Below are 16,157 nucleotides of genomic sequence, written 5' to 3'. Positions count from 1 at the left end.
CTCAACATAAATAAATTGTACTGTGTAGTAGTGGTGATATGTATCAAAGTGGGCGTGAAAGGTTCGGTGGTTCATGTCCTGTGATTATAGATGCTGCTCCGAAAATTGATGAAATTGCGACATTCCCATAACACGAAGAAGGACATCTGTGAATTATGCACCTTTTACCAAGCAGGAACTGAACCGACAGTATGCAGCACGCTGAAGAAAAAGAAGCCCACGGCTCTGTGATGCTGCTGGTGTCTGGGCCTTCATTTTGCTCACTAAAGAAAACAGCACGCTCTCTCCCCCCAGTTCCGCCGCACTCTGCCAAAGGAGTTAGCAGGGGTTTCCTGAGCCTGCTCCAGGGCTGGTATACCAAAGCTGAGTTAACCTCCACACTGACCCTGTTTGGAACTAATTAGAGAGAAGGCAAAATAAGCAGAGAAACAGAATGGGATGAAAAGACACATTAGAAAGGGGAAGCAGGCTTTAAAATATGTAGATTGTAGGGACCAGGGCCCTCTTTTTGGTCTGTGTCTGTCCAGTGCCCAGCGGGTCCTGTCCGTGACTAGAGGTCCTTGGTGCTACTATCATACAAATAATAAAAGCTTGAAAAACACCTAAAGGCCAGATTTGTAAAAATATTTAGGTGCCTGAAGCTGCAGATACTTTTGAAAATTCCCACCAGGTGCCTAGGTGCCTAACCTCATTAGGTTCTTTAGAAAATCCCACTAGATGCCGATCTACATCCTTAGGCACCTGAATACCTTTGAAAACCTGGCCCGAGGTGTGGCGCTTAGGTCATTACCCACCAGTTCCAAACTATGGATAAGCTAGCAGCCTGGATCTGAAATGGCCTGGTGGTATCTCTCATTCTCCAGCACAGCCTGCATACTCAAGATGTCCAGAGAATGGAGACCCCCCTACACCCTATCCCCAGTCCTCCCAGAGCTCAAGCAGCAGGCCCAAGAGTGTATTCTCCCCAGAGGCTGGGCAAACGAGGGAATATTTAGCAATTAGTGTCTCATCAGAGTGTGCAGGCACATGCTTTTCTCATGCCAGGCTGCAGCTCTCACTCAAACAGAACCAGCCCATTTCCAGTCCAGTATCCTTTCCTTCGCAGTGTGTCACTAAAACATTTGGTGATGAGCTAGAGGCAGTTTGAGTTTGGAATGAGATGATCCCATCTCCTTCTCTTGCCCTTCCAGCTCTATTGTGAGCCAGGGCTGAGGCTTCTGTGCGTTGTCAGACTGTTCATGGATCCATTTAATTCTGATCATCGATGGAGAGGAAAAAAAAAAAAAAAACACCTTTTCCCCTACTGCAGCCAGGATTTAGGGGGAAATTCATCCTGTGCAGAGAGCCAACACACCCTCCTCCCCACTTGCACCCGTACAATGTGCACTGAAGCCCGGTGAGCATGCAGGTAAGTTCTCCAGTTGGAAATAAGAACAAACATTCCCAGCAGTTTTGCAATCAACTAGGTAACAGATGACAAAGCAGGCCCAGGAAACAAACAGCCTTCACCTCGTTAATAAATAAAATGTTTCCACACAATCTTCCAAGGGGAAATGACTGGAAAGTGGGAATTACGGATGATGGAAGTTGAGGGTTCGAAGGTGGCAGCTATTCTATTGCCTATGAAAGGCAAAGTAAGAGAGAGTTGAAATGCTAAAGCAGAGATGGATTGAGCTGACACTGTGGAGCCCAGCACCAGCCATGGGGAGAGCAGCGGAGCAAAGCCTCATAGCTTTACTCTGCTTGGCAGCAGGGGTCTGTGAGGACAGCTGCCCAGGTGAGTGACAGATGAGTCACTTTACCTTTTAACAGTATGGACCTTCTGGCTAGACCCTACCAAGCAAATGCAGAATTGAGAGTTTATCAGGTCAAGACATTGGATGATGAAGAGCCCATGGGGTGGTTCTTTAAAGTTTGTTTCTGTATTAAATAACAAGAGGTCTCAGATTCTCTTTACAACTATCTCCTCTTATCTGCTGCTGTTAGCCATACCCAGGGTCCAGACACTATGTGGGACACTGGACCTAAAATGTACATTCATACGAGTTAGTGATGGAAAAGATGCAGCGAGACCAGGTTTCAAGGCAAGTACAATTATGCCATTAGCATATGCAAATATCTACACACTGCTGTTTGCTATTGACACTAAAGCTGGAGGGAACATGGCATTTCTTCCAAAGAAAATTTTGAATATTCACCAAAAAAATTCAAAAACTGAAATATATCTGCCAAAAAAATATTATAGTTCAATTCTGAAATGCCACCATGGTGCCTCCTGGGAGTTGTGGTTCAGGTGTTTCATACTCCCACTGTCCTCTGTTGGCTGGACTCAGTGATCAGACTACATTTCTCATGAGGCACCACAATCTCAGTCTTGGTGAGGGGAGGCAATGCATCATAACGGGCTCTGCTGGGGATGGTCCATTTTTTTTTAATGAAAATTCAAGATTTTCCACTGAAAGCAGATACTTCTTTGCAAAATATATATATATATTTTGTTGAAAACCCAGTTTTCTTCTGAAAAATGGCTTTGACTGAAAATTCTTAACCACCTCTAAGTGATGCCCTTGGGATAATCTCAGCTTTGCACTCGGTTAGTTTAACAAACAATGTCGGCCATACTTACAGGATGGAGGACTCTATCCTGGGAAGCAGTGACTCTGAAAAAGATTTGGGGGTTGTGGTGGATAATCAGCCGAACATGAGCTCCCGGTGTGACGATGTGACCAAAAAAGCTAATGCAATCCTGGGATGTCTAAACACGGAAATCTTGAGTGGCAGTAGGGAGGTTATTATACCTCTGTATTTGGCACTGGTGTGACTGCTGCTGGAATCCTGTGTCCAGTTCCGGTGCCCTCAATTCATGAAGGATGTTAATAAATTGGAGAGGGTTCAGAGAAGAGCTACGAGAATGATGAAAGGAGTCAAAAACCTGCCTTATCGTGATAGACTCAAGGAGCTCGATCTATTTAGCTTAAAGAGAAGGTTGTGGGCTGACTTGGTCACAGTCTAAGTACCTACATGGGGAAAAATATTTAATAAGGGGATCTTCAATCTACCAGAGAAAGGTGTAACACGATCCAATGACTAGAGGTTGAATCTGAACAAATTCAGACTGGAAGTTAAGCCTACATATTTGACAGTGAGTATAACTAACCATGGGGGCAATTTCCCAAGGGTTGTGGTGGATCCTCCATCACTGACCATTTTTAAACCAACACTGGATGTTTTTTCTAAAAGCTCTGCTCTAGGAATTAGTTTGGGGCAGTTCTCTGGCCTGTGTTATACAAGAAGTCAGAATAGACAGTAATAATGGTCCGTTCTGGTCTTGGAATCTATGAAACCTCAACTCTGAATTTTTGGGGCTTGTCAGACTTGGGTTTGGAATAATCACAGCATTCTTGTGATTTTTTTTTAACCCTTATGGCACAGGGTCCCCTCACTGCTTAAGGCACCTCCTGCTGGCTGTCCTCTGTGTATTCGTCATACCAGACCTTCTGCTCCCCCTCCGGTGATGTCTTCTCAACGCTGTCTTGCCCTGCGGCCCCTCTCACTCCAGGGACTGCAGTCTCCTCTTCGTGGCTTGGCCCTCCGGCCAGGTCACTAATGTCCTCCCCTTCTGGGGAATTCACCATCTCTCCAGACCCACTGGCTGCCTGGCACCTCCAATACCCTGTACCACTTACTGGCAGCTGGTAGGGGTACCCAGCCTGTCCTCTACACTGGGTTCCAGCCCAGAGACCCTATAACAAGCAGCCACAGTCCAATACAATCCTACCCCTTGCTGCTGTTTCCCTGGGCTTCTTCCTCCATATCTGGCTTTCCCCCAAGCTGGTTTGCCAGCCTCCCAACTCCCTCCACTCAGGGAGCAACTGCAGCCTTTCCCAGCAACAGCCCTGCATCCATAGCCAGCTAACGGACTTTATACAGGCTCCTCCTGTTCCTGCACAGGTGAGCAGATTCAGAGCTCTGCCACTGCATCTCGGCTCAGTAGGTCCCTTTTTCACCAGGAGAAAAAGGTGCTACTGGCCTCCCTGGATATAAGGGTTAGCGCTTTCGGGGGAGGGTGCACCTGCTTTTCTGATGTTACTCACATTGAAAGAGGCCTTGATTCAGCAAAACAGTTAAGCACTTGCTTAACTTTAAGCATGTTTATGTTCCACTGACATCAGTAAGTCCCTGGTTCAAGCTAAGCACATTCTCCAGTGCTTTGCTGAGCTGAGGCCAGAGAGACAGGGTGCCTGGCAGCACAGAAGAGGCGTGGCGAGGCAATAATTACAGCGTGGTTGTATTACATGAGGATTGTTCCCAGAGGACGTGCCACAAGGGAGACACAAGCAGAGCAACAAAGTAGGGACCAGGCAGATCAGCAAGGAGTGGAAGAGCTGTTCCACTTGCTGGCCCCCACATGCAAATGCACGGCCTGGGAGAAGATGACCTGCCCTCGCCATCTGCTCCAGGCTAGAGGGACAGAGAAGACAAGCGGTCACAAACCCCAAGTCACATCTGTGAGGCTGAGAATGGCTCATTAGAATTGTCAAAAGATGGCACTGAATGTTCTATTAACTGATACCTCACTTGAAACATGCAGGAGCCTCTGAACTCAGTGTCATGGATTGGTGGCTGCTTTCCAAATACCTCCATACTCGGCTGCTTGTCCTCTGTCTGTTCCCCTGCAATCTCTTCCTGATGATGATGCAGTGCTTGGGGGAGCCGCTGACAGTTTTGCTGTGTGTCCTGTGTGAGTCATCTGCTCCTTTAGTTAGTCCCTATTCCCCATCTCTTCTTATCATCTCATTTGGATCCATCCAATGGGTCACATACCATCCCAGGGCTGTATCTTGGAGCTGGATGGCATAGTCTCAGTTTTGCTGTGATGTACCAAGAGATTCTTCGGGGTTTGAGCTGTAAGAATAGTACCTGTCATTTCACATGGTCCGAGGAAGGAACTTCTGAAATCTTGCTTTTCTGACCCGTATTCCCAACATGCTGCACACAACGGGCATTTTAATATAGCTCTTGGGTTAAAAGGCAAGATTACCTCACAGCCTGTGCCTTCGAGGCAAATTTGCTACCCTGGAAATGTTGCTTATATGTTTTCAACAGAGCAGTGAAAGGGGACATTAGCTATTTGTGCGCTCTAGCCTGGGATTAGTACCAATGCTGGGTTGCACACTCAGATCAGGATGTGACATCCAGGTAACACAAGATCTGAAACTTCTTTCTTTAGGAGATAAAGGAAATGCTGGATCACCAGCAACAACAGGTGAGGATTATTTGAGATTCAGTTCAACTTTGTCCCTCCATACAACAATTAAGAGGAAGCTACTTGAGCTAAACATGCAGCGTTCAAACACACACACACACACACACACTGAGGTGTACATTACATGCCTCTCAGACTGACAGCAGCAAAGCTCCTCTGTGTGGAAGACAAAACCTTTTCTAGGGGCAGTCCGAGCCTGTGTAAATTCCCCACCACCACCCACCCCACCTGCAACTAAAAATCATCATGAACATCATCCACCTTCACTCCAAGTACAAGGTACATTTCTTCAACCTGCCTGTTCTAATATAAATATGTAATAACATGTACATTAATAAACAACCCACCACACCCCACACACTGCCAAAACACTCCACCACACACAGATAAAAGAACAAACCACAGGTGACAGCTGGCAGTCATGTCACATAATGCACTACTGGGTATAAGAATAGAATAGAATAGAATAGACTTCTGATGTCATGCACTATGTATCACTGATGACTTCATGGAATCAAAACCTCCTCTGCTCTAGAGGCAATATCATGGAACAATTTAACAACAAACAAGTAGATCATTCTGAAGAGTACAACAGTATCAAACCTGCAAGTAAAAAGCAGGATATGAACATATGTGTTCAACTCTGTGAAATTCTCTCTCAGGATCTAATGATCTAACAGTGCCACCGTCTTGGAGCAGGTATAAACCATACTCTCTGAGATTTTGCAATGCTTAGACTATCAAGAAAAATAATTACATATCCTTCTTGGCCAGATTGATCTTCCATCCTGACATCTGTGGAATGAAGCTCTAGCTGGAAAATAATCTCAACTCTTTGGTATAAAGGAGTTAAATGAAGAATTGCTGACACCAACACTTAATGGAAAGCCAGTAAAATTAATGGGAAGCAGACCCACTGGCACCAAAATATTTACTGAGTCACACAGGAGGTACAATGTGACAGGAAACTTTCTTATCAGATCCTTGAAGTTGGGAAAGCGTCTGCACAACAAGCCAAAGGGAAGCCATTTTACAGCTGGAACGTGGGAACTGGGGTGTAAGGGAGATTTGAGTTCCGAGGTAGAGTTTATTTCTTGTATTTTCATACGATATGAAAGGCTTCCAGGGCTCAGATGCTAACACAGCACGAAGAAGAGGAGACAAGTGGAGCTGCTGTTGCAGAGACCAGCACCACCCATGGGGAGAGCTGCCCAGCAAACCCTCCTCGCCTTACTCTGTCTAGCAACTGTGGTTTGTCAGGCTCAGGACACCTGCCCAGGTGAGTCACAGACAAACCTGTTACCTTTTCATAACATGGATCTGACTGGTTCCCACTTTAAGATGCAGAATTTAGACTGCACAGAAGTTTAATATTAGCCCTTCTAATTTTCTTCCTTAATTAAATCGCTTTTAATCAAGAAACAAGACGGCTCACATATGCACTGTATAACTAATGCCTTTCCATTGCTGTTGGGCTGTTCCATGGCATGGCAGGAGACAGAGCAAAGGGGCTGTGAAACCCCCAGCTACTAGACTGGAGAAGAATGGCATTCACCAGATGAGATGCTTTTTATTACATTTTACTCTTTGGCAGTCCTCGAACAGCAACATTCTCCAGTTAAAGAATAATCTGATTAAATGAAAATCTTGCCGTGTCTCATTCTCTACTGATTCTGTCCAATGAGCTCAGATACTACGAGATGGAGACGATATAAGGAGCAGAATATGATGCACATGATATAAAAAGTGAGAATAAAGCAGATCTGATGTAAGGAATAGAACAGAATAAGTCTGATATAAGAAGTAACTAGAATAGAATAGATACTTCTACCCATAGCTACGTTTGGTTTGCTCCCAGGGAGATATTATTCAGATCTTTGGAATTAATGTGAAAGTCAGAAAGTCTCTAAAATGTTTGGATATTCATACATGCACAATATTCTGGCATTTCTCAAATATTCCCTTATTTCATGCTTCTTAAGAGCTGCTAAAAGATACTTTCTTTCCAGCCTCCTGAACCTCCCTTTCTTGCGGCTGTACGTGGTTATAGGAAAAAGTCCCTGGGATCATATTAATAAAACAAAGTGAAAGCAATGACTGCGCCTTGTGTTTAATGCAGTAGGTGAGGCTGCTTGGTTACAACCTGTGTAGCTTTCTTGATTTCCTCTCCCCAGATGTAGGGGTACAATCCTGTTCCCAATGAAGCCAATGAGAAAACCCCCACTGATTTCACATTTACAAGCCTTGAATTTACCTTTGTTACTTGCAGTTCCCACTGCTCTCATCTATCTAGGTCACATGGCAGTGTGGTTAGTTTTCACCCAGACTCTCGCTAATCTGCCAGTTTTAGTGTCACTTGAAAATCTTTGCTGAGGTTCTCCAGTGTCTGCCGTCCGGTCTCTTCTGGTAGTTAATTTAATACATGCAAATTCATGAACGTTTTAAATAGTCTCTTAATTCCTCAAATTGAGGCTGTGGTTTTTGTACTGAAAAAAGAAAAGAAAAGAAGAGAAAAGAAGAGAAAAGAAAAGAAAAGAAAGCTTGTGGAGATTCTCATTTGCAGGATTTATTTCTCTCAGGGATCTGCAGAATGGTTCAATCCTATGGACCTTCTCACATGTCATTTATTTCTCCAGACGTGAAAATAGTGGGTCTCAGTGGCTCAGAGAAGCTCGCTGTTCTCCAAGGCTGTCCTGGGATTCCTGGTGCCATGGGGCCCAAAGGTGACCCTGGAGTTGCAGGAATGAGAGGTATGTGCCCAGGGGCGGAGGAAGACTCTGCTTTGGATGGCAGAAAAATGATCCTTACGAGTCCCCAACATGAGGAAAAGATGCCTCCAACAAGCTGGTCACTATGCAAGTCTCTAACTTCACACTGAGGGGCCCAAGCTAAGAAGCTGGCTCTGAAAAATTGTCAATTTCTTTTTCCTCTGGCCAGAACCATGGTAGCCTGTGGGCTGCTGCGGAAGGGAAGCCAGGTGTGTCTTTGACGGCCACCCCCTTGGCCAGCACACCAGGGATCATCAGAGTTAAGAGTGTGAGCTGATAAAGCAGGAGCCAAAGGGCCAAGTGCCGCTATCTGCTGCTGTAACACACTGACCTCCTCCCTCACCAGATTTATCTGCCAGGACTCACAGATGCCAATAAACTATTTGACCCTATAGAGCAGTGGTTCTCAAACTTTAGCAACCCGAGGACCCCCATTTTGATTTTAAAATTTTCACAGATCCTCAAGCCCCCCACTCCACCCCTTCCCCAAGGCTCCACCTCTGCCCCATCTCTTCTCGCCGCAACTCCAGCCCAGCCCCTCCTTTTCCATGACTCTTTCTGCCCCCTCCCCCAACATCCCATCCCCGCTTCTCCCCCTCCCTCCCAGTGCCTCCTGCACACCACAGAAGAGCTGTTCCCCAGCATACAGAAGGCGCTGGGAGGGAGGGGGAGAAGTTGAGAGAAGGAGGGGGAGGATTTGATCAGCAGGGCCCATAGACCCCCCGGAGAACCCTCACAGACCGCAGTCTGAGAAACGCTGATATGGAGACATTTGTTAAAACTAAGCTAGCTGCTGAGTTGCACCCATGACGTGGCTTAGTGGAAGCAGCTGTCTGATACGTTCTCTGGGATGGATACCCCAACTGGCCACTGATGTGACATGAAAATCCAAAGGAAGGATCCTCTCTCTGGACTCTAAGTTGCAGCCTCATGAGTCAAATCAGAAATGGCAGATGTGGGGATTCAGTTCACGTCTAGTTGGTATGTTTGAATTATTCAGGGCTTGCGCTGTCAAATATTTACTCTCTTGTGTTTGTAGGAGAACGGGGAGCTCCAGGGATCCCTGGAAAGATGGGACCAGCAGGCAAGAAAGGTAAAGAAAGAAAGAGCAAGTCAACACAGTAACAGCTTCTGAACATGCTTATCTTCAGGTTACACCTGTGAAAACTTTTACCCCAGTAGAACCTCAGTTCTGAGCCCCCCACTGAAACTGTTGCACTTCAGATAAATCTTTCCACTGTTTAACCAAGAGCAAAAAGGTGATGCTTGGCCTCCTTGGACTGAAAGGTGATTGATCATCTCAAATAGTTCTTCTCACTGCAAAGCTGTGGCCCTTCTGTACTTTAATAACAAACAGGGGATGGCTACACTGCAGCCAGGGGCATGATTTGCAGTTCATGTATCTGTACCCACATTAGCTTTAATCTAGCTAGCTTGCTAACAACAGAAGTGAACCCAGGGTAGCACGGGCTAAACTACAGATGTGAGTATGTAGCCAGAGGGGTCGGGCAAACTTGTGCAACCTATCCTGAATCTTGTGCCACTGCATCCTCACGGCTATTGTCAGCGAGCTAAAATCTAGCACGAGTACATCTACATGAGCTGCAAATCACATCAGTGTAGCCATACCCATAGTGACAGGCACGTACGGTGCAATCGTTCTGTAGTGTCCGCTGGTTCACAAAGTCCTGTGTGGACTTACAAATATTTCTAAGGACTTACAGGAATTCGTGGTCAGCTAATCCAATCCTGTACACGAGCGGGACTGGGACTGAGGCTTGGTACAAATACCATTTTACCCTCATCTTTCTGTGCAGCCACCCACTGCTTTGGTTCAGGCAGCTGCCCTTATTCCAGTCTGCATCTAGAACTTAGTCTGGGTTTTGAAGGAACATCAGGTACAATTTTCAAAAGTGCCTAAGGAGTAGAACTGGTTGGAAAATTTTCACCAAAATGAAGTTTTTAAAATGGGCCAGGGCTCTCTAGAGTGCAAGACTCTCCTAGGCTAGTGATCAGTGCACTGGCCTGTGTTGCAGGACAGAGCTCATATTCTTGTAGATTATTTCCCGGAGCCCCCACGCACCCTTTCCCAATATAAAAACTCCAGGTTGGGTGGTTTCAGCCACTGGGCTGGTTGTGGGCGGGGTGGGGGGGGAGAGCTCAGGGCTTCTACATAAGAATGGCCATACTGGTTCAGACCAAGGGTCCATCTAGCCAGTATCCTGTCTACCGACAGTGGCCAGTGCCAGGTGCCCTAGAGGGAATGAACAGAACAGGGAATCATCAACTGATCGATCCACTTTTGCTCATTCCCAGCTTCTGGCAAACAGAGGCTAGGGACACCATCCCTGCCCATCCTGGCTAATAACCATTGATGGATCTATCCTCCATGAATTTATCTAGTTCTTTGTTGAACCCTGTTATGGTCTTGGCTTCTGCCCTGAGGGGTGGCAGGGCTCCAGGCTTCAGCTGAGGAGATGGGGGTCTCAGGGCTTAGCCCCATAAGGGTGGAGGCACTGGGGCTCAGGGCTTCAGCCCCACAAGGTGCACAGGGGCTCAGAAATATTTACCAGAGCAGAGCTCTGGACAGCTCCAGCTGAATTTAAGCCCTGATGTAGGGGAGCCAGGATCAAGTCTCTCCTCTGGCTGATTAAGAGCAGAGTTTTTCATCCCAGATAATCCTGACTCAAGAAGAAAAGGAACTTGAACTTCCTTCTTCCACATCCCCGTTTCTTAACCACCAGGCTGTAAAGTGTGAGAGAGAATCTCTCTTGTCAGAAGTAACCAGAGAGCCTTGTACCCCAAAACCTTCTCGAATAGAAGACATCAGGTTTCAGTCGGAACATGGACATCTCAACACAATTTCATTTTCACAAAAAACCTTCAAAAGGTTTTGTTTTCATGCTAACGTGGAACAAAACCCAAATTCAAAACCTCCAAAGTTGCTGCACAATGGAATTGTCATGCTCCGGACAGCTCTGCTTTTTAATAGGCCTTAGGCTTGTATGTTACTTACGTGCTTTTGAAAATGTTACCCATTGCATCTGGCTGCCTGAAGTCTCTGGACAGTCAGCCAGGAGCAATTCTGCACCAAGCTACTTTCATCTTGTTTTCCTCAAGTGAATTAGTTTGTACAAATGGAGAATAAACCCCCAAATATTAACTTTTTTTTTAATGTCTATGTACTTCACACGCTTCTAAATGTAATGCCCCTCTTCTGCCCTCATATTCTGTTTGTACCATCTATGCCAAATTCATGCAGCTCTGGAGATGTTGGAAGGGCATTCGTGTATTTTCCTGCATCAAGACAGGCTGACACCCCATGAGTTCTGAGGTTAGAGTGTGATCTCCAACTAATGCAAGGGTTTGACCCTGTGCTCCATTTTAGGAGAGAAAGGAGAGCCTGGAGAACCAGAAACAACAGGTAAGAACCTCGGCACTCTCCCATATGGCAAAAGTATGATTTAACTGACAGTAGCACCTGCGTTAGCCATGGGATAAATTCTGTTATCAAGCACCTCTGAGCTGCAGTCTGTCTCGGATCCATCTCCATCAGGAGGACTGTTAACCTCTCAAATAGCGGCCATTTCAAAACAAAACAAGCTATTACCAAAACATTTCCTTCTCCCTCTTCAGTGTAGGAACTACTGCTCCCACGCCGCCTCCCCTGCCCCCAGTATGACAGAGAGCCAAGGCACAGACTGAGTAATATTCCATCTTATTTCAGAAAGACTAACTAACCCATAATATTATTTAAGGTAGCCAGAGCAGTTCCTGATGCCCTTGTGAAAGGTGCCTCCTGGACCCTCCTCAAGCCTGTGGGAGTGCCAGCCCATTCCCACTGATGGGAGGCAGGTGAACCCCATTCTTCTCCACGCCTTTTGTGGACACTGTTGGCATTAGCTTTGAGCAGTCCTTTTGCTCTGGGAGCAGGGGGGCAGGGACGGGAATTAGGAGTAGGGCATGACAGTCCAGGTGCCTTCCCCTGCCCTTACTGACCTGCCAGGGCCAGGCACAGCCTCTCTCCAGTGAAAGGAGATGAAATAAATCAGTTGTCTAAAAAAGCACAAACTCTGCTGAGTTAACCCCCTAGTGAGTGCGTATCACAGGTCACCCTCTGTGTCTGATCCATGCAGGATGGGACTAGGGGTCTGGTGTCAGGGGCCTCGACCATTTAGCTCAAAGCATAGCAGTGCCTGCTTTTAGCTCTGAAGACCCCAAGATCACACTGACTCTTCACCCATCCCTTGCACAATCAGATCAAGTCCTGCACTTTCGATCAATGCATGTTTAATTTTCCATTTTGTTTAGGACCCAGAAACTGCAAGGAGCTGTTAGCCAAAGGGAGAACGCTGAGCGGCTGGTACACCATTTACCCAAGAGTTGCTGGTGATTCCATCACTGTCTTCTGTGACATGGATACAGATGGTGGAGGCTGGATTGTAAGTGAGAGGGAGTGTGGCAGGGAGGAGGGTGGTATAGAGAACACGTTTGATTTTAATCAGAGGTGTGAGGATTGCCACTTGCTGGCAGCTGTATATCTGTCCTAAAATTGAGGAAATGTTGAGACAGAGCTGAAATAATTCATCCAGTTACGCCTCAAATATGTCATCACAGATTTCATATCCAGGCCAGCCCATCAGTTCAAAGAGGAGAAACTGGGTTTGTGGAAACCTGGAAGTTTCCTTATTTGTTAGGTTTTGGTTTATTCGCATTTGCTATTTAGGTCTTGTCTAGTCTGGAAGACTCTACAGGTGACTTTAGATATAATAACCTGCCTAGTACATGTGACCACATCTCCCTCTAGTGTCTGGGAGGGCTACACCAGGCTTCCTTTATCTGCTGCCTTCGCTTCCTTTGGAGCTGGTCACTCCTTCCATCAGCCCATGAAGTGTGGGCACTCCCAGGGTATGTCTACCCTGTAGCTGGGAACGAGCCTCCCAGCACACTAAAACTAGCAGCGAGACGTAGCGGCTCAGGTGGCAGCTTGGACTCCCAAGGTCTGAGCTCGGATGGCTAGCTCAAGTCTTGGCTGGAGCCATGCAGACATCCCCAGAGGTTAAGCACATTGCCTACACAGCATTCTCAGCACCTGACAGCCTGGCCAAGGCATGAAAGACCCTTATGTGATGGCAAAAGACCACAAGGCATAACTCTTGTCATATCCCAGTTACTGAAGGGTTTTTATGTTCTTCAAGCCATGGAGTGAAAGAGAGATGGGGCATGGAGCACAACGGTTACCAACTAAGAGGGGGTTTGCAACACTTCCTAGCCTGAAGAGTTAGCTCCATCCATCTAACGTGTAGTTAAAAGAAGTAGCTCAAAATGGATTTGCCCAGTTAAATGAGCTGATGGGAGCCAGAGTCACTCTTTGAACTTGGCCAGGTCACATCCCATCTCTGAGCCTACTCCTCCTCCTTCTCCACAGATGAACGTAGTGGTACCCATGTTTGTAGAGCGGGACAGATCTATTGCAGGGAGATATGTTGGAAAGCATTATGTGAATGCGAAGTGTAGTAACTGCGTGAGCAGGTATGAAGTAATGGTATGTCAGGCAGCTGCTTTATGATGGATAGAAATCATGGTGCAGTCTTCCACCTCACACCCTCTCATTTCCTTGCAGGTTTTCCAGAGACGCATAGATGGTTCGGTGGATTTTTTCCGTGACTGGAATTCCTACAAGAAGGGGTTTGGGAACCAGCTGACGGAATTCTGGCTGGGGAATGACAATATCCACCTGTTAACATCCTTTGGTAACAAAATCACTTACAGATTCTTTTCTGTTTTTTGTTCTCTGCCAAACCATCTCCTTGGAGATAGGATATATAAAGTGATTCATCTGCTTGTATTCCTGGGGTTGGACAAACATGTCTCAACCCCTCAGGCAGAATGTTAATGGAAAGTGATTGACATTTTTGTTTCCGTTTTGCCTCTAGAAACTTGTGAACTTCGTGTCGATCTGAGTGACATAGAAAACAAAAAATCCTTTGCCCACTACGAGACCTTCAGCATTTCAGGACAATCTGACAAATACAGACTGAACCTAGGAAAATTTCTTAGAGGCACTGCAGGTAAGTTTGGGGCCCATCCTGCACCTTCTGTACAAGGGAGGTATCAAGAAAGTATGTTTAACCATCAAAAGCATAAAGTATCTCTGGCAGTTCTACCAACTCAGAGACTACCTGAAAGGGGAGGTGGGAAGAAAGCCCATGTGACATTCTAACACAGGCCTTCGGCATGATGTTCTCACCACACTCGTGCACAGTGGAATCAGAATGTTAACAGGAGTTGAACTCAGAATTCTTGGTCCTCCAGAGTCTAGAAAGAGGATGATTGGTTGGTGGAACTTAATAAGGTGAGGCCTTGCTGGGTAGGAAGTCTTTTCCCACAGTAGCCTCCTATTTTTAAATATTGTTTGGGAAGGGGAAAGGAGCTATCAGAGGCACATTAGGGGAGAGGGATAGCTCAGTGCTTTGAGCATTTGCCTGCTAAATCCAAGATTGTGAGTTCAATCCTAGAGGGGGCCACTTAGGGATCTGGGGCAAAAATCAGTACTTGGTCCTGCTAGTGAAGGCAGGGGGCTGGACTCAATGACCTTTCAAGGTCCCTTCCAGTTCCAGGAGACTGGTATATCTCCAATTATTATTGTACATTACGTATTAAACAAAAGGAACCATCGCTGTAGAGCCAAAGTGTGGAATAGAGAATCCCTGTTACTTGATTAATAGTCACATTCAGGGGAGCAAGACATCTCTCGGAACCTGACAGTGCTTTGTACATGCAATCATGTTCTTGCTTCTGGTGTTTTAACAGGCGATTCCTTGTCTGGCCATAGAAATATGATGTTTACAACCAAAGACAACGACAATGATATGCTTTCGGGGAACTGTGCTCTGGAGTTCAAGGGAGGCTGGTGGTACAACAAGTGTCACGGTTCCAATCTGAATGGACTGTACCTGCTGGGGCCCCATGAGAGCTACGCAGATGGTGTCATTTGGGCAACAGGCAAAGGGGCTCGCTACTCCTACAAAGTCTCAGAGATGAAGTTCAGGCCGGTTTAGCACAAGGAAAGTGCAGCAGGAGGTCGCTCTCCAGCAACGTATGGGAATGGACCCTCAAAGGTAGTTAGATGCCTGCAGCCCATTGATTTCCATGAAAGTTAGGATCTGGGCCTTAGAGCCTGATCTGAAGCCCAGTGAAGTCAATGGGAGTCTTTCCATTGACATCAGATGAGGCCCATAGCTGGAAGCACCCAAGCAAACACACTGACCTTTAATACCAAACCTTTCCTTTTCCTAGTCACGTTGAGTTGTCAGGAGCTCTCTGTTCAGATGTGAATGCTGGTACCTTACAGCCCAGCCCATTCCATTCTACTTCTGTTAGAACCAAAGCAGAGCCAGAACTGCCTGCACAGACGAGAGAGATCGTGACCAAGAGGCAGGGCAGTGGCCAAGCTGTGAGCTGCCGTTGATCATGTCACAATTATTGAGGCACAGCCTGACGTTCCTTTTTTCATTCCTGCTAAATTAAAGGAAAATCCCTCTGACTTCAGTGGAAGTTTTGCCATAGTAAGAGCTGAGTCAAGGTTTTAAGATTTGGCACTTGGTGACTCAATACATTATTGCATCAGAAGTCATGGCATGATAATGCATCTGCGGTTAATTGCAGATGATCAACAAATCTTAACTTTTTTTTTTCTTTTCAGATCATGAGCCTGGAGAAAGCAATATATTTGCACCTTGCTAATTTACACCAAGGATATTTACACCATGTATCATTTACGCCAAGGTTATTAAGCTCTCCCCACTTCCTAGCAAAGAGTGAACACCAGGCACCAATGAAGTCACTGGAGATTTTACCATTGATTTCAGTGGGACCAGGATGGCACCCAGAGCTCTGTAGTGAAGTCTTAGATTTCTCTCTGCAATAGTGCTATGTGATACTATGAAGCATAATCCTCACTGGTTAAAAGAAAACTGCCTATGTCACCATAAATTAATAAAGTAGGTTTAATCAGCCATGTGAAGTACATTTTGTGTGGCATGATTAGATCTTTTGCATTGCACTAGTTTTCTTACTGGCTTATTCACCACATCCCTCTCAGCCATTTACGGTAATTTTTA

At 46.1% G+C, this 16,157-nt stretch overlaps 1 protein-coding gene across 2 annotated transcripts; it reads left to right on the top strand.

The window, feature by feature from the left end:
- Window positions 1-6,273: 6,273 nt before the first annotated feature.
- On the top strand, window positions 6,274-16,046 carry LOC116823277 (ficolin-1-like). Of its 2 annotated transcripts, XM_032777737.2 has the most exons (9): window positions 6,274-6,545; window positions 7,903-8,016; window positions 9,074-9,127; window positions 11,423-11,458; window positions 12,346-12,476; window positions 13,658-13,787; window positions 13,971-14,105; window positions 14,848-15,155; window positions 15,740-15,805. In XM_032777737.2, exons 1-8 carry the CDS (start codon window positions 6,464-6,466, stop codon window positions 15,093-15,095), a joined length of 930 nt encoding a protein of 309 aa, XP_032633628.1. In that variant the 5' UTR covers window positions 6,274-6,463; the 3' UTR covers window positions 15,096-15,155; window positions 15,740-15,805. The 2 variants fall into 2 exon arrangements, with proteins under 2 accessions (XP_032633628.1, XP_032633627.1); XM_032777736.2 differs by lacking the exon at window positions 14,848-15,155 and having other exon boundaries at window positions 15,740-16,046.
- Window positions 16,047-16,157: the final 111 nt, after the last annotated feature.

Source organism: Chelonoidis abingdonii, chromosome 24 (assembly GCF_003597395.2).
Source record: "Chelonoidis abingdonii isolate Lonesome George chromosome 24, CheloAbing_2.0, whole genome shotgun sequence".
Classification (NCBI taxonomy): Eukaryota; Metazoa; Chordata; order Testudines; family Testudinidae; genus Chelonoidis; species Chelonoidis abingdonii.
This window is presented reverse-complemented; position numbering and strand designations above follow the sequence as displayed.

Coding starts and splice junctions, on each gene's coding strand:
- LOC116823277 (XM_032777737.2), top strand. CDS start 6,464: ATGGGGAGAGCTGCCCAGCAAACCCTCCTCGCCTTACTCTGTCTAGCA. Junction 8,017..9,073: donor TGGAGTTGCAGGAATGAGAG/GTATGTGCCCAG, acceptor TTGTGTTTGTAG/GAGAACGGGGAGCTCCAGGG. Junction 9,128..11,422: donor GGGACCAGCAGGCAAGAAAG/GTAAAGAAAGAA, acceptor GCTCCATTTTAG/GAGAGAAAGGAGAGCCTGGA.